The following is a 26,256-nucleotide window of genomic DNA, read 5'->3' as shown; positions in this document are numbered from 1 at the left end:
GCGGTCCTGACTGTTAGGAACTTTACACCTTGGAAACCAAAGGAGGGAGTCCAGTAAAATCCTATTTAACAATAAAATTTTCTCTCATAGAAGAGCCTCCACCTAGATTCTTTCTGGAAAAAAATAACAGGCCATGACTTTCTGATAGTTCTGACTGGAAAAATATCAGTCTCAAGACAAATCAGACTGGGAAGAAACTGGGAAAATATTGTAAAAATTCTGAGATTATAAAGGGTAGGGAAATCATAGCTATATTTCTCTGATTACCTTTCACAGCACAGGAAAGTTATGACCTGTGTATTGCTGCAAGTTCACAGCAAGCAGCTGAGCCTGACCATCACCCAGTGATGGCTCCTGAAAAGAGCTCCGGGGTCACAGGCCCGCACAAGGACAGCAAGACTGATTCATTATTGTGGTGAGGATTCTGCAAGTGTTCCTCTTTTGGTGCCTCAGGCTTTAGCAGTGTTTACTAATACATATTAACCTGAAAATGTTCATCAGAATTTTTTTCTCATATTATATTAATCAGGCAGAAACATCAGGTGAATTTGTATCATTCTTAGAAAATCTTTCTAATTTCTCTTTTTTCCTGTCTGCTTCCACTGTCCTGACTCTCAGAGGCACTTGCCTCTATTACCTACAACCTGGGGAAAATTATCCTACAAGCTTGAAGAAGTTTGTGAATTTGAATCTTAAAAGCATAGGTAGCAAATGTTTAGCAGTTTATGTCTTGAAGCCTTCAAAACATACCACTGCAACAAAAGAGGGCTGCAGGAAAAAGGAGCCCAGAATAACTTCAGATTCAGAGACACAGGAGATCATATTCACTATGATGAATATTGGAGTGCATATATGTTTTCCATGTAGTCTGTTTGATTTTTTCTTAATAAAGACCCAGAAGTGAAATTGAGGGAAAATATGCTAATTCAGGACCATGTGGTAGGAAGGTATTATTCATTAAAACTTTCAAGATTTTTGTTTTTATTTTCACTACTTTAGAAGGTGGGTCAAAAAGTATCTTGCTGCGATTTATATCTAAGTATGTTCTGCTTATGTTTTCCTGTAGAATTTTATAGCATATGATCTTCCATTTAGGTCTGTAATCCATTTTGAATTTTGGTTTATGGTGTTAGGACGTGTTCTGATTTCATTCTTTTACAGCTAGCTGTCCAGTTTTCCCAGCACCGCTTCCTGAAGAGGCTGTCTGTTCCACCATATATAGTTGCCTTTTTTGTCAACAGTAAGGTTACCATAGGTGTGTGGGTTTTCTCTGGGATTTCTGTCCTATCTCCTTGATCTGCATTTCTGTTTCTGGGTCAGTACCCTGCTCTCCTGATCACTAGTATAGTCTGAGGTCAGGGAGCCGGATGCCTCCTGCTGACTCAGCTTTGAAAGTCTGTGGATGATGTGTGGTGTCCGGAAGAGCCGTGCGGTCCCTGCGGCCTCAGAGGGGCCTGGGGGAGAGGCCGAAGTGACCCTGGGCTCTGGGGCGCCTCCACTGGAGCTGCTGCGGGTGAGGACGGTCCGGCCCAGGAGGCGGGGCTCACAGAGGAGGCGGGGCTCACAGAGGAGGCGGGGCCTGCAGAGGAGGCGGAGCCTCTGCAGCTCTTGAGGGGAGCGGGCGGGGCCCTGGCCTGGTGCAGGTGCGGCGCCGTGGCCATGAGGCCGGGACGTGGACCGGAGCTCACACTCAGCGCCTTTCCCGTCCCTTGAGGTGGACGAGGGCACAGATCTCTGATCGCAGCCGCCCATGGCAACCGAGGAGTGATCGGGAGGAATTTACAGGGAATGGCAGTGACCTGAGTGTCGGTGGACGCTGAAGGCCTTGCTTTCTTCTGAATTTCCATCAACCCTCCCTCCATCAGCTTTCCCTGGTGATCTGGAACTTGCAGCGCCTGGGGCTCCCCTCTCCCCGAAGCCGAAGCTGGGGAAAGGGGCTGAGGCCTGATCCTGTCCCTAGCTCTGGGGACACAGGGAGCTCACACTGAAGAGGAATCGCCACCTCGTTGTTTGAGTCTCATTTGTTACCTGCACTGGCCTTCGGTGTCTCTTGGTTCGCTTGCTTTGTTTCCGGGCTGCTTGAGGAGTGGGATGCTTCAGTGCTGGTTACAGCAGAAAATAAAACTAAGTTACTTTAAAAAATATATTGGTAGATTATGTTTTTATATATGATATGCTACCTCTATTAACTTACTCAAACACATATAGTTTAGACATATAGATTTGTGCTACTTGTGTAGAATTTATCTGTACAGACTGTAGATAGACATGTTCTTCTAATAGGTAAACTAAATGGGACGGCCAATATTAGGCTGTGAGCTCTAAACAGAAAAAAAATACGAGATGTGCCAAGTCTACCCGAAAAAATGACCTCATTCAGTCAGTAACTTTAAAAATAAATCTGTGAAATAATGACTTTCAAACTTAGACATGGTGAAGGAAGATGATGTTGGAAATGCACAGCACGGAGAAGAAAATTCTAAATCTGCCAGTGAGAAAAATCTGTGTTGTTCCTTTAACCTATTAAGCTGGAGAAACATAAGTGATATGCTTTGACCTCCAGCTATCTTAGAAATCAAACGAACAGACAAGAAAGAATAACAATTGCAAAATATTTCCAGAGAGATTACATTTAATTCAAGAAAACAAACAAATTTATATACTTATATTACATTAAAAAATGCATTTCATAAAACAAGGTGAAGTTATGGAAAGTCAAGTGGGCACAAAATTAACAATCTCCATTATTGGAATTCCTGACCCTGGGGTCAGAATTTTGACCTCTCCCTCATCAGCAGTGTCCAGAGCAAAGAAAAAGTTTAAGAGCAAAAGAGAAGGAGCAGTAGAGGAAACTGCAAATGAGGCAACTCTTGGACACACAGGCAAACTCACAGCACCACCATCATAAGCCAGGAACACCCCCACCGGACCCAAAGGCCTGCTGACAGATTGAGATGCTTGTGGGGAGGGGGTAATAGCCTGCACTGACTGTTTGATCCAAAGAAGCAGAAAAATTCCCTCAGAGTCAAGGACCATGTCATTCTCCCAGGATCAAGAACAATTACAGAATCCCATAGCCCGGTTGCCACAGCCCGTCACGTCACGTTTACTTCCCAGTAATATTGACGTGAAGTAAATGACTCAGCTCCCCAGGCAAGAAAATAGCTAGATCTTGGTGGAGTGTTGTCGACACCAGAATGATCAGGACCAAGCCAGCAGACATCTCAGATCTTCAAATAAAGGGACATCGCAAGTGACTATTTCGTCATCTGAGGCAATGTACACTGTGTGTGTGCACGCGCGTGTGTGCATGTGTGTATATGTGTATGTGTGTGTGTGTGTGTGCACATGCATGTGCACACATGGGTTCAGTCATGTCTGACTCTTTGACACCCCAATGACTCTAGCCCACCAGGCAGCCCTATCCATGGAATTTTCCAGGCAAGAATACTAGAGCTGGTTGCTGTTTCCTTCTCTGGGGATCTTCCTGATCAAGGATCGAACTCACATCTTTTGTATTTCTTGCATTAGCAGGCGGATTTTTTACCTCTTTGCCACCTAGGAAGCCCCATATAATAATATTACACAATAGATATTTCAAATCTCAAACTAATGAAATTTCTATTGGTTATGACTCAAAATCAATTTCCTGTCTCTTGTTGACGTTATTCATTAGTATTTAATGTGTAATATGTTAGGTAGATTTTGGAAAACTTTAATAACCATAGAGTAATATTTCAGAGTTTTAACTCTTTCACTCATGTACTTCTTTGTTCATTTGCCTTATATTTATTGTGTGGCATCTTCTAAGTGCTGAACTGAATAGTGGGAATAGAGAAGTAAATAAGGCAAAGGCTGTGCTTATTCTCTCAGTATTTGCATTCTCCTAGTAAAATACACCTAGTTATTTAAAGAAATTTTGTTGAATATTATGATGAAATGGCATCTGGCCAGAGAGTATGTTTTAATAGAAAGCAAACTGGTCTGGACAGTCAGGAAAATCTTCCTGTAAAAGCTGTTGATGAGCTATGATATGGTGGATGACTAGGGTTTAGAGAAAGTCTAAATGTTTGACAAGAAGAAAGGGTTTCACATGTCTGTCAAATACGTGAATCCACATAAGTAGGTCACACCCGAAGAAAACCTGAGTTATTTCTTTAGTTAATGAGGCTGCAATATATATCACTTCATTCTTCTCAAATATGATTCAACTATGCAAGGAAAACACATTTCTTTAAGTGAACATGAAACTTATGGCATGCAACATGTATTCTAATAAAACTATTATAAGTAAACCAAATATCCACTGATTATATTCAAGAAATGCTCAAGTGTTTTATTAATAGATAATTTAACAAAGTTATATTTTCAACCTGGTTATGCTACTTTATAAACACACAGTCATAATGTTCCATTAAATCACAGTGAGATCAGAGACAGTCAGGTATCATCCTGTAGCCTCACGTGGTGTTTCAGGGCTATATTTTCCTCAGATGAGAAGGTCATCAAATAAACTGGCACAGAACTTGACAATTCATGGAGACCTAAGGCAACCGAAAGCTCCAGATGGGAGGAGAAGGAGGTGGGAAGGAAGCTATATGTGAGGGATCCTCTGGAAACACCGGAAGCTCCCAGCTCCATTGTTATGATCCAGAAACACTCCAATCCTACCCAGAGGCCTTTCCACATACTGAACTATGGGTAGGAAGCTGGGCGGCAGAAACTAACAATTGTTCACCTTCATAGAAAATAGAAGAAATGCTTCTTCAGAATCAATGACTTCCCTGGTGGCTCAGACGGTAAAGTGTCGGCCTACAATGCGGGAGACCCGGGTTCAATCCCTGGGTCGGGAAGATCTCCTGGAGAATCAATACTGATAGCAGTATCACTTGTCAAGCTGTTTGTACAGACTCCCACAATCCAGTCGGAGTGGGTCACATCCGCCTTTTGAGTACTGCCTCCCGGAAGTGGAAGGCCTGAGCTCCCCCCATCACAAGAGTCTCTGCACCGTGGGCTGTCTGGACAGTCCACGGCAGTTATCTCAGAAAGGCTTATATTGTGAATGGTCATTGTCTGAGTCAGAACATTATCCACTGCAGAAAGAGCAAAAATCAGATCAGCATGTGGGAATTTCGCGTCCTGAGAGGTAGAGGCTCTTTACACAATGAGCCTTTTCATTTTCTTTCCTCCAAGAAAACAGGAAATGAATACAAAAGGGAGTTCAAACAGGTGCTTCTATGAAGAACAGCAGTTATTATTATATCTATAGCATATGGAAAATCCTCAAATCATGTAGAAAAAGTAAAGAAAAAATACAAATATATAATGAACTCTGTGAAATCTGGCAATACCAAAATCTTGACAGCTTACTTCAAGAACACATAAAATTTAATCTATTCATTACTTTAGAAAATGTATTTGTGTCATTTGTCTTTAATATTATTTAATATATAAACAGCACATTACTTTACATGGGTATTTTGGGGACTATAGTCTCTACCTCTTAAGTTTTCAAAGTAAAAATATTTGAGAGGAGTTCATTCATGTCTTGTTTGAAAGCCTTTGAGTGGGTGTTCTGACAAGCCATGTTCACATACCCCTTGTTTTGATATCATCTAACAGCATTACATTTATTCTGCCTAAGACAATTTTCATCTATTTTCTCAAATGTTAGTAATTTAAAAAATAACAAATATTTGTGTACAATGAATAACAAATGCAACAGTAATAGAGAACAAATTAAAACCAAGCAATGCCATATTTAAACTTTCAGAAACAAAATAACTGAATAAACTTACATGATGGACTGCCACACTGAAACTAAAGCTTCTGTTTAGAACCAACTAACCAACAAATCTCTTCTTGCTGTCCTTATTTCAGACGTAACTAAAAATATATGACAAGGCCACATGCCATTTGGCATAAAATTATAAATATTCTCTTATTTTCTGCTTACTACACGTGATTGCCTATTCTGAAAATGACTGGAATATGCACTCTGTTTCTCAATAAATACATCATTTTAGTAAATATTTCTAATTTCATTGTCAATGATATGGAAATGCTAGCAATGATAACTGAAATGTTAGCATCACTTTAAATGTTAAAATCACTAATGTGAAATGAAATGTTAAATCACTTTATGTGAATTTGGCTGACATCAGCCTTTTAATCTTTAATTTTATAATCTTTAGTGTATGAAGTCATTTTTTTCCTAGTGATCATTGTTTTCAATAGATGTATTAGTCTCAAAATGTTAATAAATAACAGCTTATATACACACAAAACATATATTAGCTTAAATTACCACTTTAAAATATCTTCATTTCTTTAGATGGAGGAAATACAGCTTTTTAAACAAGAGGTTCTGGGAGAACACATAGCTCCAAGTGAAAATATGAAATAGAACATTCTTTAACTGTTCAGTTGCTAAGTCATATCTAACACCTTGCAACCCCCCAAAACTGTAGCTTACCAGGCTCCACTGTCCCCCACTGTCTCCCAGAGTTTGCTCAAATTCATATCCATTGAGTCGGTGGTACTATCTAACCATCTCTTCTGCTGCCCCCTTCTCCTTTTGCCTTCAATCTGTCCCAGCATCAAGGTCTTTTCCAGTGAATTGGCTCTTTGCATCAGGTGGCCAAAGTATGGGAGCTTTATCTTCAGCAACAGTCCTTCCAATAAATATTCAGGGCTAAATTCCTTTAGGATTGACTGCTTTGATACACATAAATAAACTCAAAATGGGTTAAAAACCTAAATGTGAGACTGTGTACTATAAAACTCTTAGATGAAAACATAGACAGAACACTCTTTACCATAAATCACAGCAAGATTTTTTTTGAGCCTTCTCCTAGAGTAAAGGAAATTTTTAAAAAATAAGAAAATGGAACCTAATTAAACTCAAAAGCTTCTCCACAACAAAGAAAACTGTAAACAAAACAGAAAGAAAACCCACAGAATGGGAGAAAATATTTGAAAAAGATGAGACCAACAAGAGATTTGTCTTCAAAAATTTATAAAGAGCTCATGTGGTTCAATATATAAAAAAGTAAAAAATAGGCAGATGGGCTAAACAGACATTTCTTCAAAGAAAACATACAACACATGGCCAAGCAACACATGAAAAGATTATTGACATCAATATTTACTGGAGAAATGCAAATGCAAACCTACAGTGAGATCTAACCTCACACAAGTCAGAATGACCGTCATCAAAGCTACTACAAACAGTAAATGCTGGGGAGAGTGGTAGCTCAGCGCTGAGACTGCTAACACGTGCATGATCGTGGCCTCCAGAGACATGGGTTCAACCCGGGACCAAAAGAAGCAGGCCCAATCATTCAGCTCTTTGTGCAATAAAGTTTCTTAGAGTAACAGTGAAAGCTTGCTGGAGAAAGCTTCCAGCAAAGTTACTGGAAGAGGCAGGAGAGTGACTGCCTCACTAGTTTAAGCGGGGCCTTATACCTCATGTGAAGAGTTGATTCATTGAAAAAGACCCTGATGCTGGGAGGGATTGGGGGTAGGAGGAGAAGGGGACAACAGAGGATGAGATGGCTGGATGGCATCACCAACTCGATAGGCATGAGTTTGAGTAAACTCTGGAAGTTGGTGATGGACAGGGAGGCCTAGCATGCTGCGATTCATGGGGTTGCAAAGAGTCGGACATAACTGAGAGACTGAACTGACTGATTATGTACTTCTCAGCTGGCTGCTGAGAATAGATAAAAAGAAAACCTCAAGGTTGTAAGAGTTCCATGAGATCCTTTCCCAAGGCACACATCCTGAGATAATTTGGCACAAGATTAGCTGGGGAGAACGGTACTTGGCAATGGCGCAGGGGTAAGAGTCTTGAGAAAGAGGTTCCCAGGCAAGATCTGTTACAATTATAATCATTAACACAGAGCCTAAGAAAAGCATTTCCACCAGTAAGATGTGCTGTGTGATCATTAGTTCCTAGAGAGGCCAGTTCTCAGGCAAGATACCTTGCTGCACAAGGCATAAGGAAAGCATGAGTGAGAGTGTTCACCTCCTCCTTAAAGGTGACCTGGACTGCCTAAGCTTTAACTCTCTCAAGAGTGTGGGGAAAAGGAAATCTTCCTGCTTTATTCATGGGGATATACATTGGTAAACCACTGTGGAGAACAGCTAAAGTGTCCTTAAGAAACAAAAATAAAGCTACCATATGATCCAACAATCCCACTCCTGGGCACATATCCAGGAAAAACTGTGGTTCAAAAGGATACATGCACCTCCGTGGTCACCGCCAAGTTGTTTGCAACTGTCAAGACGTGGAAGGAACCTAAATGTCCAAGGACAGATGAATGGATGCAGAAAATGTGTTACATATATACAATGGAATATTGCTCAGCCATAAAAAGAACCAAAAATGCCATGTGCAGTGACATGCAAGGAACTGGAGACTGCCATAAAGAGTGAAGTAAGTCAGAAAAAGAAAGAGAAGTATCATATGATATTGGAATCTAAGAAAATGATGCAAATAGTGATTTATAAAACAGAATCACAAGTATAGAAAAAAATAACATGTAACTTGGGGCTAAGAAGGGGTGAGGGATTAATTGGGAGTCTGGGATTGACACATACATGTTACTATATATGAAGTAAATAATTAATAAGAACCTACTGTATAGCACAGGAAACTCAAGTGAATACTTAGGAATGATGTGTAAAAAAAAAATCTTAAAAAAAGAGTTATTGTTGTTATTTAGGAAATAAGTCATGTCCAACTCTTTGCAACTCCATGAACTGCAGCATGCCAGGCTTCCTTGTCCTTCACTATCTCTGGAAGTTTGCTCAAACTCATGTCGATTGGGTCAATGATGTCATTCAACCGTGTCATCCTCCTTCACCCCCTTTTCCTGCCTTCAGTCTTTCCCTGCATGAAGGTCTTTTCAAATGAGCTAGCTCTTTGTATCAGGTGGCCGAAGTATTAGAGCTTCAATTCAGCTTCAGTCCTTCCAGTGAACATTCAGGTTTGATTTTGTTCAGGATTGACTGGTTCGATCTCCTTGCTGTCCAAGGAACTCTCAGGAGTCTTCTCCAGCACCACAGCTTGAAAGCACCAATTCTTTGGCACTCAGCCTTCTTTATGATCCAACTCTCACATGACTACTGGAAAAATCATAGATTTTACTATAGGGATCTTTGTTGGCAAAGTGATGTCTCTGCTTTTTAATATGCTGTCTAGATTGGTCATAGATTTTCTTCCAATGAGCAAGCAGCTTCCAATTTCATGGCTGTAGTTATTGGCTGCAGAGATTTTGGAGCCCAAGAAAATAAAATCTGTCACAGGTTCCAATTTTCCCCCATCTATTTGCCAAGAAGTGATGGAACCTAATGCCAGGATTTAGTTTTTTGAATGATGAGTTTTAAGCCAGCTTTTTCACTCTCCTATTTCATCCTTATCAAGAAGCTTTTAAGTTCCTCTTTGTTTTCTGCTGTAAAAGTGGTATCATCTGTATATCTGAGGTTGTTGATATTTCTCCCATCAATCTTGACTCTAGCTTGTGTCATTCAGCCTGGTATTTGGCATGATGTACTCTGCATAGAAGTTAAAGAAGCAGGGTGACAATATACAGTCTTGACACCCTCCTTTCCCAATCTTGAGCCACTCACTTGTTCCAAGTCTGGTTACAACTCTTGCTTCTTTTCCTGTATACAATCTTCTTAGAAAACTGGTAAGGTAGTCTGGTATTCCCATCTCTTTAAGAATTTTCCACAGTTTTATTTGATTCACATAGTCAAAGGCTTTAGAGTAGTCAAAGAAGCAGATGTAATTCTTTTTTGGAATTTCCTTACTTTCCCTATGCTCCAACAGATGTTGGCAATTGGATCTCTGATTCCTCAGCCTTTTCTAAATGCAGCTTGCACATCTGGAAGTCCTCTGTTCACAAACTTCCGAAGCCTGACTTGAAGGATTTTGAGCATAATCTTGCTAGCATGTGAAGTGATTGCAGTTGCACAGTAGTCTGAACATGCTTTGCCATTTCTTTCTTTCAGATTGGAAGAAAAACTGACCATTTTCAGTCCTGTAGCCACTACAAATTTTCCAAATTTGCTGGCATATTGAGTGTAGCACTTTCACAGCATCATCTTTAGCAATTTGAAATAGCTCAGCCTGAATTCCATCACGTCCACTAGCTTTGTTCCTAGTAACATCTCTTAAGGCCCACTTTTTTCACACTCCAGAATGTCTGACTCTAGGTGAGTGACCACACCATTGTGGTGATCCAGGTCATTAAGACCTTTTTAGTATAGTTCTTCTGTGGATTCTTGCCACTGCTCCTTAATCTCTCTGCTTCTGCTATGTCCTTGACATTTCTGTCCTTTATAGTGTCCATCTTTGCAAGAAGTGTTCCCTTGGTATCCCCAAATTTTCTTCAAGAGATCTCTAGTCTTTCCCATTTTCCTCTGTTTCTTTGCATTTCTTACCTTTCCTTGCTATTCTCTGGAACTCTGCATTCAGTTGGGTATCTCTTTCCCCTCCTCTATTGTGTTTGCTTCTCTTGTTTTCCCAGCTATTTGTAAGGTCTTCTCAGACAAGCACTTTGCCTTCTTGCACTGACTGCATGGATCACAGCCTGGTGTAACTCAAGGAAGCTATGAGTCATACCTGGCAGGGCCACCAAAGATGGACGAGTCATGGTGGAGAGTTCTGACAAAACGTGGTCCACTGGAGAAGGGAATGGCAAACCACTTCAGTGTTCTTGCCTCAAGAACCTCAGGAAAACAGAGGTGAGATTTTACATATATATATATATGTATATATACATATATATATATATATATATATATATATGCATATATACATACATGGGGTCGCAAAAAGTTGGACAGGACTGAGTGACTGAACTGTACTGAACTGATATCTGATTCACTTTGCTATACGCCTGAAACTAATACAATATTATACATCAACTTTATATTTCAAAAAATTAAAAATAAGTAAAGGAATTTTCCCATCTAGTATCTTTCCCTCAGTGGAGAACCATGACCCATTTTTGATTAAATAGGAAAATGTTTTGAGAAATAGAATGCAAACAGAGTCAAAATAAAGAAAATCTTAAAAGACAGGTGTCCAAATATCATAGACAGTATCACATTTCTTTCACAGATTGTCTATGATTTCTTCAGTCTACCCTGCAGTGTACAACTATGCAATAATCCTTAACCTCACAGCCTAGCATCAATATTTCAAATGTACATACATGTTGAATAACAGAAAGGGTATGAGATGATATTCAGGGAATGTCTAAAAGGAGCAGAGTCTTAGAGAATAACCACCAACCGCTGTTCTGTGTGCAATTATAGCCAGAGCAAAACAATAGTGTGTAACCAAAATGAGCCTCGGAGGGAAGAATTTCATGGAAAACTGAATGAAAAGAATAAAATTTAAGAGACTTTAGTTTTGAAGGGGTTGAGGACACGCATCAAACAGCAGAAGGCAAGAGTAGTAAGTGGTATTATTAGGGAGTTTGACTGTTCTGTGTTGAAGAACGGAATGTGAAGAACTCTTCTGCCTGAAGAAATATCCAGGAAGTAATCCAGGCAAATTCAGACAGGTAATCAAAACTAGTGGGTCACTTCAATTAGGACTATAATAAACTTCTATAAATGGAGATATGGAATTTATAATTGGGGAGTTCATTTATTAACCAAACTTCATGGATTGGAAGTGTGAACTCAATCTGTGACTCTTTACCTGAGATTGAATTATGGTAATTGGATTAAGTAAATTTCAGAAGGTTGGACTTCAATCTTTGGCATCTAGATGTGTTTACAATTCTTGAAAAATCTAATCATGTGTTCCTATAACTTTCTTCAGGGTTGATACCCTATCACTTTGAGGAAGTAGATCTGGTCTTCAGAGGATATATAAAGCATCCAGCAAAGATCCAAGCTCATTCTTCTCCAGAGCCCAGAGCTGTTGCCTTTGGAGTTGACTGGACCGTGGAGACTTAAACCTGTTTGCCACCAGGAAGTGAGCACCTAAACTCTGAACTGAATTTAACAGAATTACTTACTAAACAAGAGAGAAGACTTCTGTAACAGTACTGAGGTGAGTTCTGATCCAGGTATAATGAATTTGTGCTATGTTCAGTTAAAAATGAAACTTTAATGGTAATCATGGATAGAAAGCTAATTTTTTTTTTTGGTCTTCCAGTGATATCTGTTTTTAAGCCCTGCATCAAACATTTGTCCCATATGTGATTTTTAGACAAGTAACATTTTACCCACAGTATGTCAAGTATCCTCTTTACAAACTGGGGGCAAAAATTAGTGAATATTGCTGAGAATACTAAGATGGTTAATCCATATAACAGGAGTTAATCCATTGCCTAAAAATAGTTTTTGTGGGAATGGTTTTGACCACCACCTCCTGTACAGTGTTATGAACTTCCATCCATAGTTCTACAGGAACATGGTCACTCCTTAAAACAGCTGAGAAAAGAAGAGAAGCAAAAGGCAAAGAAAAAAAAAAAAGAAAGAAATATACATCTGAATGCAGAGCTCCAAGGAATAGCAAGGAGAGATAAGAAAGTCTTCCTAAGTGATCAGTGCAAAGAAATAGAGGAAATTCATAATGGGAAAAAATAGAAATCTTCAGGAAACTAGAGCTATCAAGGGAACATTTCATGGAAAGCCGGGCACAATAAAGGACAGAAATGGTATGGACCTAATAGAAGCAGAAGATATTTAGAGGAGGTGGCAAGAATACACAGAAGAACTATACAAAAAAAGATCTTAGTGACTCTAATAGCCATGATGGTGTGATCACTCACCTACAGCCAGACATCCTGGAGTGCTTAGTCAAGTGGGCCTTAGGAAGCATCACTGCAAATAAAGCTAGTGGAGGTGATGGAATTCCAGCTGAGCTATTTCAAATCCCAAAAGATGATGCTGTTAAAGTGCTGCCCTCAATATGCCAGCAAATTTGGCCAGCAAAATATGCCCTCAATATGGCCAGCAGTGGCCACAGGACTGGAAAAGGTCAATTTTCATTCCAATTCCAAAGAAAGACAATGTCAAAAATGTTCAACCTACCACACAAATTGCACTCAACTCACAGGCTAGCAAAGTAATGCTCAAAATTCTCCAAGCTAGGCTTCATGAACCGACAACATCCGGAGGTTCAAGCTGAATTTGTAAATGGCAGAGAAACAAGAAATCAAATTGCCAACATCCATTGGATCATAGAAAAGGCAAGAGAATTCCAGAAAAATATCTACTTCTGCTTCATTGACTACACTAAAACCACTAAAGTCATGTCCAACTCTGTGTGACCCCATAGATGACAGGTTCCCCCATCCCTGGGATTGTCCAGGCAAGAACATTGGAGTGGGTTGCCATTTCCTTCTCCAATGCATGAAAGTGAAAAGTGAAAGTGAAGTTGCTCTGTCATGTCTGACTCTTAGCGACCCCATGGACAGCAGCCTACCAGGCTCCTAAACCCAGGGGATTTTCCAGGCAACAGTACTAGAGTGGGTTGCCAATGCCTTCTGCCGCCATTGGCCCTGGAGGTCACTATTTTTATCAATTTCCTAAGGCTTCCACAACACTCGACCCCACATGGGGTGGCTTAAAACCAGTGTAATCTCTGACAAATCTGGAGTCTGGAAATCAAGGTGTTGGCAGGGTTGTACTCCTTCCAAAAGCCCTGAAAGAATTTGTCTTCGTTTCTTTCAGTGCCAGGTGGCTCCTGGCCATCCTCAAATTATGACATTTAACTTGAATCTCTGCCTCCTTTCAGGACCTTTTCTGCTGCATCTAAAACATCCCTCCTCTTTCTCTCATCAGGACAGCTGTCAGCATATTTAGGGTCCACTCTTTACCCTGGAAGGTCTCATCATGGTCCCTTCACCTCGATTATGTCTGCAAAGACTTTATTCTAAAAATAAAGTCACAGAGATACTGGCTGTTGGGATTTGGACATAATTTGGGAGAGGGTAAGGGGCACATTTTGGAGAAGGGCATGGCAACCCACTCCAGTATTCTTGCCTAGAGAATCCCATAAACAGAGGAGCCTGGCGGCTACAGTCCATGGGGTCACAAAGAGCTGGACACGACTGAGCAACTAACACAATGGGCACATTAACTCTCTACTTCAAGAACAGAATGAAAGAATGTTGTCCTAAATTCAAGAGTCTCAGATTTTTCTGGGGGAAGTAAAAACCTCAATATTTTTTCTTTGCTTTGTACATAGATTATATGCAGTAGAGAAATAGTTAAAGCAAGGTTTCAGATTTGTGAGGTTTTGTCCAGTGAATTCCTTTGAAGTTTTTTCGAGGTTAGAATTACTGGGTCAAAGGCAAATATACTTTTTAAGATTTGAATGCATATATACAAAACATCCTAAAGTCCATCGACTGGTTGGATCTCCTTGCAGTCAAAGGGACTCTCAAGAGTCTTCTCCAACCCCACAGTTCAAAAGCATCAATTCTTTCAGATCTGGTTTCCTCAGTGTGTATGCCCAGGAGTGGTATTGCTGGGTCATATGACAAGTGCTCGAACCTGGTGCACTGGGAAGACCCAGAGGAATCGGGTGGGGGGGGGGGCGGATCGGGATGGGGAATACGTGTAAATCTATTGCTGATTCATGTCAATGTATGACAAAACCCACTAAAAAAATAAATAAATAAATTAAAAAAAAAAAAAGCATCAATTCTTTGGTGCTCAGCTTTCTTTATAGTCCAACTCTCACATCCATATATGACTACTGGAAAAACCATAGCGTTGACTTGACAGAACTTTGTTGACAAAGTAGTGTCTCTACTTTTTAATATGTTGTCTAGGTTGGTCGTAACTTTTCTGCCAAGAAGTAAGTGTCTTCTAATTTCTTGGCTGCAGTCACCATCTGCAGTGATTTTGGAGCCCAGAAAATAAAGTCTGTCACTGTTTCCCCATCTATTTGCCATGAAGTGATGGGATGAGATGCCATGATCTTCCTTATTTGAATGTTGAGTTTAAGCCAACTTTTTCACTCTCCTCTTTCACTTTCACATAAGAGACTCTTTAGTTCTTCACTCTCTGCCATAAAGTGTGGTGTCATCTGCATGTCTGAGGTTATTGATATTTCCCCTGGCAATCTTGATGCCAGCTGTGCTTCATCTAGCACAGCATTCCTCATGATATACTCATGATATCTATCATGATATACTCATGATATAAATAAGTAGGGTGACAATATACAGCCTTGATGTACTCCTTTCCCTATTTGGAACCTGAACGTTTTGGAAATTTTTTATTTTCTCTAATAGTGAATCTACTAATATTTAATCTTATTTTTGTGTTATAAATAATGCAACATTTGTTGATTCCCTTAATTTTTATGGATGATAAAATATTATATTAAAACTAATTAGAACTACTGACCTCTGCAAACTATTTATGTGAATGTCATATATGTAAGAAAAATAGCTGTGCTTTTTCAAGAGCAGTTCAGCAAAAACTATGAATTATATACAGAGAGATGAAACATTTATTTTTAGCAAATCCGATCTACTAACTACCATGGAATCCTCCAGAAAGTTGAGCAATCCAGTGTATATTTTAATATATGATTTCAGCTTTGCCTGTGCACATCCCTAAGTAAAAGTATATGCCCCAAAATTATGCCATAGTTATTTACTGTTTTTTGATGCTAAGTATCAAAATATTTCACTGATTTAGGTTTTCCAAATAATATCCTACTGTTCCATGTTTCACAATACTAGTTGCAAAGTATATTGATATATAATTTTGGAAATAGAAGAAGTCAGTTTTAAGACAGTTATGAAATCTGTTATTGAAAACATTCTTGGGCCTAATAACTAGTCATTTCAAGCTAGATATACTTTTGCCCATGTTGGATTAAATCATATTTTTCTCAACAAAGCAACTGTATTTTTAAAAATGCAATGTTCCTGTTTAATCACTCTAAAATCAGAATTATATCAATCATGGATGCCAGAATTTGGAGCCTCTTTTTTCTCAAATTCCCAAACTAATCTACAATAATTATTCATATTTTGATCTATTCTATACACTGGTAGAATATGCCTTCGAACTGAAGGGGTTTTAATGACCACTGTAAATTTGATATGTTATTAGGCCTTAGAGTTTGTGAATAAAGTGCAGAAATTATCAAATCATGGAAGTATACATATTCAAATATCTTAGCAAACTAAAATCAAATATGGAGGGAATTTAAGGAGAATGTAAGATCCTTAAAATCACAGAGGAATGGGTATTCAATATAAAACTCAGAGATGAGGACTGGGACTTCAGTTGTGGATTCTATTAACATATAGAGATTAGAAAGATATTTAGTGCAGTTAGTGTTGATTGGGTTTATCCAAGGAACTGTGGTAATCTAATCAGGAAGGGGCCTCTAGGCTCCTGATAGGTGGATCTCAGATGCACTGTTTCTTCTGTTCACAGTTGTTCTGAGTTGGCTGGACCGTGGACAGCTCTGAAAGTTACAGCTGCTGACCCATCCAGAGAACATAGAACTCCTGACTGGACAGGACTGATTTTGTACCAGCACTGAGGAGACCAAAGCTACAACTTTCTGGTGAGTAGATTGTTCTGAGTAGATGGATTCATATTTCTTTCCCTCAAAAATTTAAAAAAAAAAGATAATTTAAATTTAGCAGTAGCAGGCTTAAGAAGTTTTTAAGCAAATGAAAACAACCAGTTCATAAGAATTATGTTATTACTTAGAATTCACTCTGAATCTATAGGCTTACTTCAAATCATTGGAATTTGTGAATGAACATGAGTGACTCTATGAACTTATGATTTCATGATATAAAAGGAAAATATGAATTTCTTGATGGGAAGTCCTAGACAGTTTTTCCATTTAGCATGATACCTAAAATTTGATTGAGAAACTGTGCTATAGAGCATGAAGAGTAATATATTTGTAAGGAAAAGTTGGGATTTCCGCCTTTAAATTGTCCATAGGAATCCAGACCTGATGATGGCTCTCAAAACAACATCGATAACACACCAAATAGCTGAAAGAAAAAGAAACTGCACTCACTCTGATATGGAAGTGAAAACTTTTATTAACTTCAGTCATTTATTTTGAAGCACAGTATATTAGATGGCTGGCTTCCCTGGTGGCTCAGGGGAAAAGAAGCTGCCTGCAGGAGACACAGGTTCAATCTGTGGGTCTCAATGGCCCCTGGAGAAGGAAATGTCAACCCACTCCAGTATTCTTGCCTGGAAAATCCCATGGACAGGAGCCTGGTGGGCTACAGTCCAAGGGGTTGCAGAAGAGTCACATAGGCCTCAGGGACTAAACAACCACAATATTAGATGGAACTGTGTGTTTATTGATTGATGGATTTGATGACTTTGGCTGCACCAGATACTTCATGCACCTCAAGGGATCTTTAGATGGGGCATGCAAACTCTTAGTCACCACACAGGAACTCTGTACATTGGCAGGTGAACACTTCGCTGTGGAATGTGGGCTCTAATTCCCTGACGAAAGACCAAATGCTAGGCCCATCCATTGGGAGCACGGAGCGTTACCACTGAAGCTCCAAAGAAGGCCCAGAACTGGTCTTATTTTGACTTAGAATTTGTATGTTTCCAAATGGGAAAACTTTTCTGATAGTAGAGCAAATCTGATATAATTGGGAGTATGTTGATGTGCTAATCAAAGAAATGGATTCCCCTTACATTAAGGTCACTTAAATTGAAGAGTGTCATTCTCAAAGAGAAGAGAAAATTCAATTGTTAGAGTTCTCAGAACTGAAAGTTGTAGTTAAACAAAGATTACTGTTAGGATTAAGAGTCATTTTTATTAGAGATAGAAGGGACTGAGTTTTAATAGAATAAAATAGAACATTGAACTTGAGTACCTTTGTTTAGTGTAGATACACTGTGTGTGATACACTATGTGTGATATGTCATTGTTTCTCAGGTTGCTCTATCAGAGGCGGTAAGAAGACTCTTCTTGTGTGAGTGCAGGAGACACGTGCAGAGAAGGGCTTCCCTGCCAGCGCCTGAAGTACCTGCACCTCCTCCATAGGTCAGTGTTCCTATTTGTTCATTTCTATGAGCTTCCAATGAGGCCTGTCATCTTTATATCTCAGCCAAAACAGAGTCCTTGGCTTATTGTGAAGTAGTGAAGTGAAAGTTGCTCAGTCGTGTCCAACTCTTTGTGACCCCATGGGCTATCCAGTACATGGAATTCAGGCCAGAATACTGGAGTGGGTAGCCTTTCCCTTCTCCGGGGTATTTCCCAACCCAGGAATCAAACCCAGGTCTTCCACATTGCAGGTGGATTCTCTACCAGCTGAGTAACAAGGAAAGGGTCTTGTTGGATAGAGTTGTATTCAATATGCCTTATTATAATGTCTATTGACCTCACCAGAAATGAAATATTGACCACTTAAACTCTTTTTCAATCCTTACATACATGTGTTTACCCTTCTCTTCTCTTCATCTTCCCTTTGTACTTCTGTGGCCGGTTTCTTAGATGAATTATATCTATTACGTGTTTCTTAGATGAATTGTATCATCATCTCAACTGCACATTCAGTCTATGGCCATTTGGACTTTTCTTAGAAGGGAATGATACTCAGAATCCTAAGGAGTGTTACTGTTCTAGAGAAGATGGCATTCACAGTAACACTGAGCAGAAAGTACAGAATTCCTGTCTACATCCTGCCTCCCCAGAATAAGCATGTGTTTCCCTCCCCCCCACCCTCCGTTATCACATTATGTCTCAGAGTCGTGTGTTTATTATGATTTAGGAACCTCCACTGACACTTCATTATCACCCGAAGTCTATGGTTTCACATTAGTGTTCACTCTTGGTGTTGTGTATTCTGTTAGTTTTCACTGATATACAGTGACACGTATCCACCTTTATAATATCCAGAAGTGTTAGACTGCTGAAAGTCATTTGTGATCACATATTCATCAGCCCCGTCACCCTAACTGCTGGGAAGCAAAGTTTATTTCACTGTCCTCATATATTTCTCTTTTTTTCCATATATTCCTCTTTCCTGGAATGTCTTATAGTTAGACTCATAAATCATGTATGCTTTTCAGCTTATCTTCATTCACTTAGAGATATGAATGAAAGAATACTCTGAGTCTCTTGCTGGCTTGATCGCTCATTACTTTTTGAACTGAGTACTATTTCTTGGCCTTGATATACCAGAGTTTCTTTACCCATTCATATTGGTTGTTTTCGAGTTTTGTGATTATGACCAATGTGGCTATAAACATCCCATTGCAGGTCTTATTTTTTTTAATGGATATAGGTTTTCAAATGATTTGGGCAAATACAAAGGAGCATGAGTCCTGACTTATGTGGTAGGAGGATATTTAGTTTTGTCACAAATTGCCTTATTGTCTTTCAGAAGGCGTGCACTGTTTTCATCACCTTAGGAAACGAATCAAATTTCCTGATAGTCCACCCTCTCAGCACTTGGTCCTTCTTGGGGGTTTTGACCATTCTTGTCCGTGTGCTGTGGTATCTCATTGCTATTTTAAAGCCCTCTTGCTTGTCAGGCATTTTTATTTTTAACTTCCCTTCCCTTTCTCTCATCCTTTGTCCCTTGAGTGAGTCCCCAGGCTTTTCTTCATTTCTATGTAAAACCCACTGTGGTGAGACTGGAAGGCAAGTTGGGGTCAGGCCTGAGGATTTTTAATTGTGAAAAGAAGCTGCATAATGCTCACAGGACTCAACTCAGAGGTTGGGTGGGTTCTCATTTACGTTCTTGAGGGTAAATGAAATGACAGAAGGGACGTATGCCAGGCGGGCGGTGCTTCTCGCCTGAGTCACATAGGAGAGTAACTTTCCTTTTCTTTCTCCACAGAAACGGAGGATCGCACACACTGCAGGACTTCAGAAATAACTCACCTGCTGAAACTTGAGAGTGAAGAAGCTGAAGTTTCTGCTGAGGTGTCTGAACTGCTGGGATCACATAAGTGTCCCAAAGACCCAGAAATGGCGATGCCTAAACGCCAAGATGACTGGTCCAAGGAAGACATTGTGCAGTTACTGGAATGCATGGAGAAAAACATTCCATCCAGTGACGGGCACACGTTCAAAACAACCCAGTCAGTGATGGACTGGGAAAAAGTAGCTTTTAAAGATTTTTCTGGGGAAATGTGCAAACTCAAATGGTTAGAGGTTTCCCATAAGGTGAGAAAGTTTCGCACACTGAAAGAATTAGTCCTGGAAGCTAAGGAAAATGTTAGCAATCCTTCCAAAAAACACAAGAAAACACAGAAAACACAAGAAAGCACCAGAAAAGACAAGAAGCATGCTTATTTGTTCAAGAAGTCCCTGACAGCTTACCGCCACATTTCCCAAGTGATGCGACCCCAGTACATCCAAAAACACCCCAAGATAAGCAAGCAGGAGCTGACCAGGGATCTGTCTGAGGAACACAGGAAGGTGCCTGAGCAGTTGAGGGTGAAACACGGTCAGCATCTTGAGAAAGAGAAAAAGAATTTTAGGGAGAAAAAGGCTCTGTTCAGAGAACAGCACCATGATCTAGTCTCAAACCCCAAGAAATCTAGTGTCCCCCAAAGAAGTGAAATGAAAGTGCCAGAGAAGTTTCAGGAGACTGTTCAAAAAGTGAAGTCTCCCCATGAAAAAAGTTTACCCATGATGTGGAAATTCCAGGGAGAGCCCAAGAAGCCCCCGATGAATGGCTATCACAAGTTCCACCAGGATCTCTGGTCGAGCAGGGAGCTGAAAGAGGTGCCCCTGAGGGAGCGCATGGTGGAGCTCAGTAGACGCTGGCAGCGGGTCCCCCAGGACCAGAAGGAGCTTTATAAGAAGCAGGCAGAGGAACTGCAGACACAGTACAAGGTGGACCTTGATCTCTGGCTCAGGACTCTGTCTCCTGAAGAATATGCTGCTTACAGAGAGGCGACCTGTGCCAAGCGTAAGAACATGAGCGTGACGGGGGGCCCGAACCCCAAGATTAGAAGGATGGAGCTGCAGTCCCCATCATCAGGAAATCCTCAAGGAAGGCTTAGAGAGGACCCAGGGCTTCAGGCTGCAGAGTTAGCATCATCAGACACGATTGGAGATCATTCTCCTGCCTCAGGGAGATCAGAAGAAAATGAGGAAGAGGAGGAAGGCAGCTCCTCAGCCCCCAGCAGTGAGGATGAGGATGGAGATTCTGAGCCAGAGGAGCGCAGCTCCAGCTCCTCATCCTCAGGGGACTCCTCTGACTCGGATTCCGACTGAGTTTAGTTCACAACCTGAAGGACAGAATTTTCAGCAAAAGTTCATCGGCTCTTCTCTCTATGCCTTTTTTTTTTTTTTTCTTTTTTTTTTTTTTCTCTATGCCTTTTCATTGCCTTCCTTCTTTCCTTCCCTCTTCATACAAAGTGGGACCTGTTGGAAAGAAGGCATCTTGTGCTGTAATTTCTGGCCTCTCCATCTACCCCAAGTTCACCCCGAGAGAAAGTCAATGCAATGACGCCCCCTGGAATTAACCCTGAGCTGACAGGGCTGCGGGGCACCCTGGACTAGTTGAGCTCCTTGAACTGGAAAGGTTTGCTCTCCTCATCCTCTGCCTGCCAGACGTGTGAGGGGCTCCAGGGGTCTGTGAGCCCCCTTCTCTGTGACCTTGTCCCTCAGGACTCAGGCTGTGAGCTGGGAAGGGAAGATCTGATTGACTGGAAGTAGGAGATTTGCCTTAAAGAAAACTGTCCGGACCTGATGTCTCTACCCCATCTCTCTGAAGTGAGGAGCTGGCCCTTCCTTACCTTGGAAGTGGGACTGGCACATGGGCAGCAGCATTTCCATGTGTGTGTGCATCCCGTTAACTGCCTGTGAGATTTCTCACTGATCAAAACCTCAAAATTAAAAATGTGTAACCCTCCACCTGAACTAGCTTTTCCTTAAAACCAGCCTCCTTTGACACAATGGCCCTGAGTTTGCAGGCCGTGTCTGAATTTCTGCAGGTTTCTGTCCCAACCCCTTCTTCCTGCTCCAGGTTGTAAGTGAATCATGTTCTTACCATAGACTCAAACTGTATTATATTATGACTTGTATAGTTTGTATGTCAGTATTTTAATTCACACTTACTAAACTATTTGGGGATTCATCTACCACTATGAAACATTGTTATTATTTTGGTATATTGATGTATTTGAAAGTTTATTTAAAGCTATTGCCATCTCATTAAACTTTTTTTTTCTAAACTTCCCTGGCTATATTCATTTTTGATTCTCATGGACAATTAGTATCACACAAGTATTGTTCTTGTATATGAAAAGTGTTGAATTTGGAGAGTTCCTCTTCATCCATGATGTCTTAGTGGAATATTTTATTCTTCATGAATATACAGCTGGGAACTTAATGTAAAGCACATGGAACTCTGCTCAATTTTGCGTGGCAGCCTGCATGGGAGGGAAGTGTGGGAAAGGATGGACACAGGTATATTTATGGTGAGCCCCTTTGCTTTTTACCTGACATTACCACAATATTATCACTTCTCTCCTCTCTTTTTTTTAACAGATTAATTTACTTGTTTTTCACTTAGCTTGGTGTTCTTGCAAAGCAGGGCATGTTTCCAGTTAGGGGGAGCTGGGGCAAATCAGTGCTCAGGCTTCTCCCTGGGGTGGTTTCCCTGGTTTTGGAGCAGGGCCCTAGAGCAGTGGCTCAGTAGTTGTGACACGTGGGTTTCGGTGCCTCCAGCGCCTGTGAGATCTTCTGGGACCAGGAATCAAACCCGTGTCCCCTGCATGGGAAGGCAGATTCTTAACCACTAGACCAGCAGGGAAGACCTACCACAGAATTATAACTGGCTATACTGCAATACAAACAAAAAGTGTTTAAAGAAAAAGGCAAGAAAATACACATACTAGATGAATATAGGCTAAAATTCTGAATTTTCTAATAGAAAAAGACAACATTGGTTAAAATACTAAAATGTGTATTTATCTGTTGTTTCAGCTATGCATGAACTGGGAATAAACCTCCAGTCTTATAGGATCTAATTTAAGATTAGATTTAGTGCTTCCAAAATGACTTGCTCACAGTTCATTCACACCCACAAAACGTTAAGTGGATTTCTTTCCTTTAGGAAAATCTAAACATATCTTTTGGTTGAAAAGACTCAGGGAGGAAAGCAGGAAGCACTGCTCACTGCCTGCCAGACAGCTTCTCCCTTTTACTCTAGAAATGGGATTGAAGCCAGGAATCTAGCAACTCAACCCCAGAGATATGTCTGCCTCTTTGGCTGTGGGACCCAGCTGCTCCACGTCATTAGACCTTCCTTCTCAGAACCTGCCCAGCCTGCACTTCCAACCCCTTCACTGTAGAAGGACAGGTGGGGGGCAGCAGCAGGAGGAAAGCAAGGGTCAGGGACTCACCTCTCAGGATTCCCGGTCTCCCCTTTCCTTGTCTGCAGCTTCTCTTTCAATAAAGGGCAGGAGTTCTTGAACTCCTTGGTGCTATAGTTCTTCCTAATTATTCTGCCAGCTCTGTCTGGAACTGGGTCCCCCCAGTACCCCTGGGGCCCTGGCGATGAGGGGTGCAGACCCTGTAAAGAAAGGAGAGAAGGACCGCACTAGGCCCGCCCGCCACGCCTCCCCACAGAGCCTCCAAGGCTGACTTCTGGCTGAGCAGAGAGGAGCTCCGTGCTTTCCTGACCAATTCTCCAAGTATGGGCGCCCTCTTGGGTCCTCACAGAAAAGCTCCCTCTCTGGAGAAAGCCATGTGGAGTTGTCTAAATTTGAGTTCCTGAGGAGGCAAGGAAGGGGATAGGGACTGGGGCAATCGCCCTGGAAAGGCCTGCAGGTTCCCTGTCCTCTCAGAAGGAAGGGCCCGTGAACAGCTCCCCGCTGAGTTCAGGGCTGGTCTTCCAGCGTTCCCCCATCTGCTACAGGTGGATTGTCTTTGTGTGGACACTCAGACAACCTTCCAGGAATTCGCCAGGAACAAATACTGGAGTGGGCTGCCATTTCCTCCACCAGGAGATCTTCCCAACCCAGGGGTCAAACCCAGATCTCCTGCATTCCAGGCAGATTCTTTACCCTCTGAGCCACCGAAGAAGCCTGGGCTTCGCTCTTAAATACTACCATGAAATAAAATGACTCTACTTTCAGGTGGTGACTCATGTTTTAGTCGACAGTTTCCATCTAATTCCTGGAACTCAGGTGAGTGGGGGCAAGACTCTGTGGGTTGGGAAAAGGTCTTCGAAGAGCAGGTCAGATGACAAAAAAATGAACAAACTAAAACATGCAAATATGCTTTATTCAGTGATTTTACAGAAGATAGTAGCCAGAAAGGGGTCTTCTCAGGTGTCTCTGAGAAACCGTTCAAAAAAAGGAGCACCAGAGTACATAAGGTCAAGGGCTGAAAAAACATTCAGAAAGCATCGAAAGATTACTGCGGATGATGAACATGATACATCTGAAATTAATGATTTTCATGGTTTTAAACAATTGTTATTCATTTATTTTTATAATCTTATTGATTTGTTTGCTTATTTTGGCTATGCTGGGTCTTTCTTGTTGAGCACAGCCTTTTCTGCATGTGGCAAGGAGGGGCTACTCTCTAGTTGAAATGTGTTGACTTCTCCTTTTGGCTGGTCTCTCATCACAGAGCATGTGACCGGGGTGTGGGCGTCAGTGGTCATGGCCCCCAGGCTCTAGTCGGGTGCTCAGTAGTCATGGTGCTTGGGCTTAGTTGCTCCATAGTCTGTGGGGTCTTCCTGGACCAGGGATCCAACCTCTAACCCTGGTGCTGACCAGTGAATTCTTATCCACAGGACCACCAGGGAAGTTCCTTTTCATGCTTGTCTCTGTGAAAAGAGGCAAGAGTCTGGGCTTACTGAAGTCATATTTATGATATGCATCTTAACTCCCTCAGGACACCATCCTGTTTTCCTCTCCTTGAATTCCCCTCAGGGCACACTGTCTTGGGGAGCTGCAGTGGATAATGGCCTTTTGCTGCCACATCCTTTGTTTACTGAAATGACAAGTGAAATATCTATCCCCAAGCAAAAGCTTAGGAGAAGACTGGAAGTAGATCTGAGTTGCTGTTCAGTTGCTCCGTCATGTCTGTCTCTTTGTGACCACAAGGGATGCAGCATGCCAGGCTTCCCTGTCCTTCACCATCTCCCACACTTTGCTCAAATTCATGTCCATTGAGTTGGTGATGCCATCCAACCAACTCATCCTTTGTTGACCCCTTCTCCTCCTGCCTTCAACCTTTCCCAGGATCAGGGTTTTGTTTTGTTTTGTTTTGTTTTACATAATGGTATATATTTAATGGTGTTTATCATTAATTATTATAATTTTTAATTAATTTATTTATTTTAATTGGAGGTTAACTACAATAATATAGTGGTGTCTGCATACACTGACATGAATCAGCCATGGGTGTACAGGCATCAGGGTCTTTTACGATGAGTCAGCTCTTCTAATCAGGTGGCCAAAGTACTGGAGTTTCAGCTTCAGCATCAGTCCTTGCAATGAATATTCAGGGTTGATTTCCTTTAGGATTGACAGGTTTGATCTCCTTGCAGCTCAAGGGACTCTCAAGAGTCTTCTCAAGTACCACAGTTTGAAAGCATCAGTTCTGCAGTGCTCAGCCTTCTTTATGATCCAACGCTCACATCCATACATGACTGCTAGAAAAACCACTGCTTTGACTAGAGAAGGGCCTGCATAGACCTGTGCTGTAAGAAGCTGACGATCTCTGCAATGGCCCTGGACAGTATCACGAAGCTCCTGAATATGGTGCAGCTGGACTGTATCCAGGAGGTGCAAATGACCTGGATCTGGCATCTGTCCATCCTGCCCACATTTGCTCCTCTCCTGGGTCAGAGGAGCAACATGCAGAGACCCCGTCTCTCCCACATTCTAGGTCTGCTGTGAGGAGCAGCAGCAGGAAATGGTCCGATTTCCCCCTCAGTTTCTAACCTCACCGTCTCCAGTCTCTCTATCTGGACGCTCCCTCCTTGTCTGAACCTGCCTGGACCAGACGCTCAGGTGAGGGTGGACCGCTGCCTGGGAAACAGTGAGCACAACACTGGCACGTCAAGCACACCGGGTCCTCTGGGGCTCTATCCTGCGCGGTGCTATCACTTCACCTCGGAAATCAAGGGGGAGGAGCAGAGACAACACACTAGAGATCTCTGGGTGGGGCGGTTTGGATCCAGTGAGGGCGGGCGTGGGTTCTTCCTTAGGAAGGGAAAGCGATGTCAGATGACTAAGAGAATAGGTAAGTGAAGAGGGCATTAGAGAGGGACACCA

General features: G+C 41.4%; 1 protein-coding gene across 1 annotated transcript; it reads left to right on the top strand.

The window, feature by feature from the left end:
* The first annotated feature begins 2,430 nt into the window (after positions 1–2,430).
* Positions 2,431–21,232, top strand: LOC122706471 (upstream-binding factor 1-like protein 1). The gene is made up of 2 exons (XM_043921634.1): positions 2,431–2,491; positions 19,845–21,232. Exons 1-2 carry the CDS (start codon positions 2,431–2,433, stop codon positions 21,230–21,232), a joined length of 1,449 nt encoding a protein of 482 aa, XP_043777569.1.
* The last annotated feature ends 5,024 nt before the right edge of the window (positions 21,233–26,256 follow it).

This window comes from Cervus elaphus, chromosome 2 (genome assembly GCF_910594005.1).
Source record: "Cervus elaphus chromosome 2, mCerEla1.1, whole genome shotgun sequence".
In the NCBI taxonomy this organism is placed as follows: Eukaryota; Metazoa; Chordata; class Mammalia; order Artiodactyla; family Cervidae; genus Cervus; species Cervus elaphus.
The sequence above is the reverse complement of the archived record's forward strand: the minus strand, read 5'-3'. Positions and strand labels throughout refer to the sequence as shown.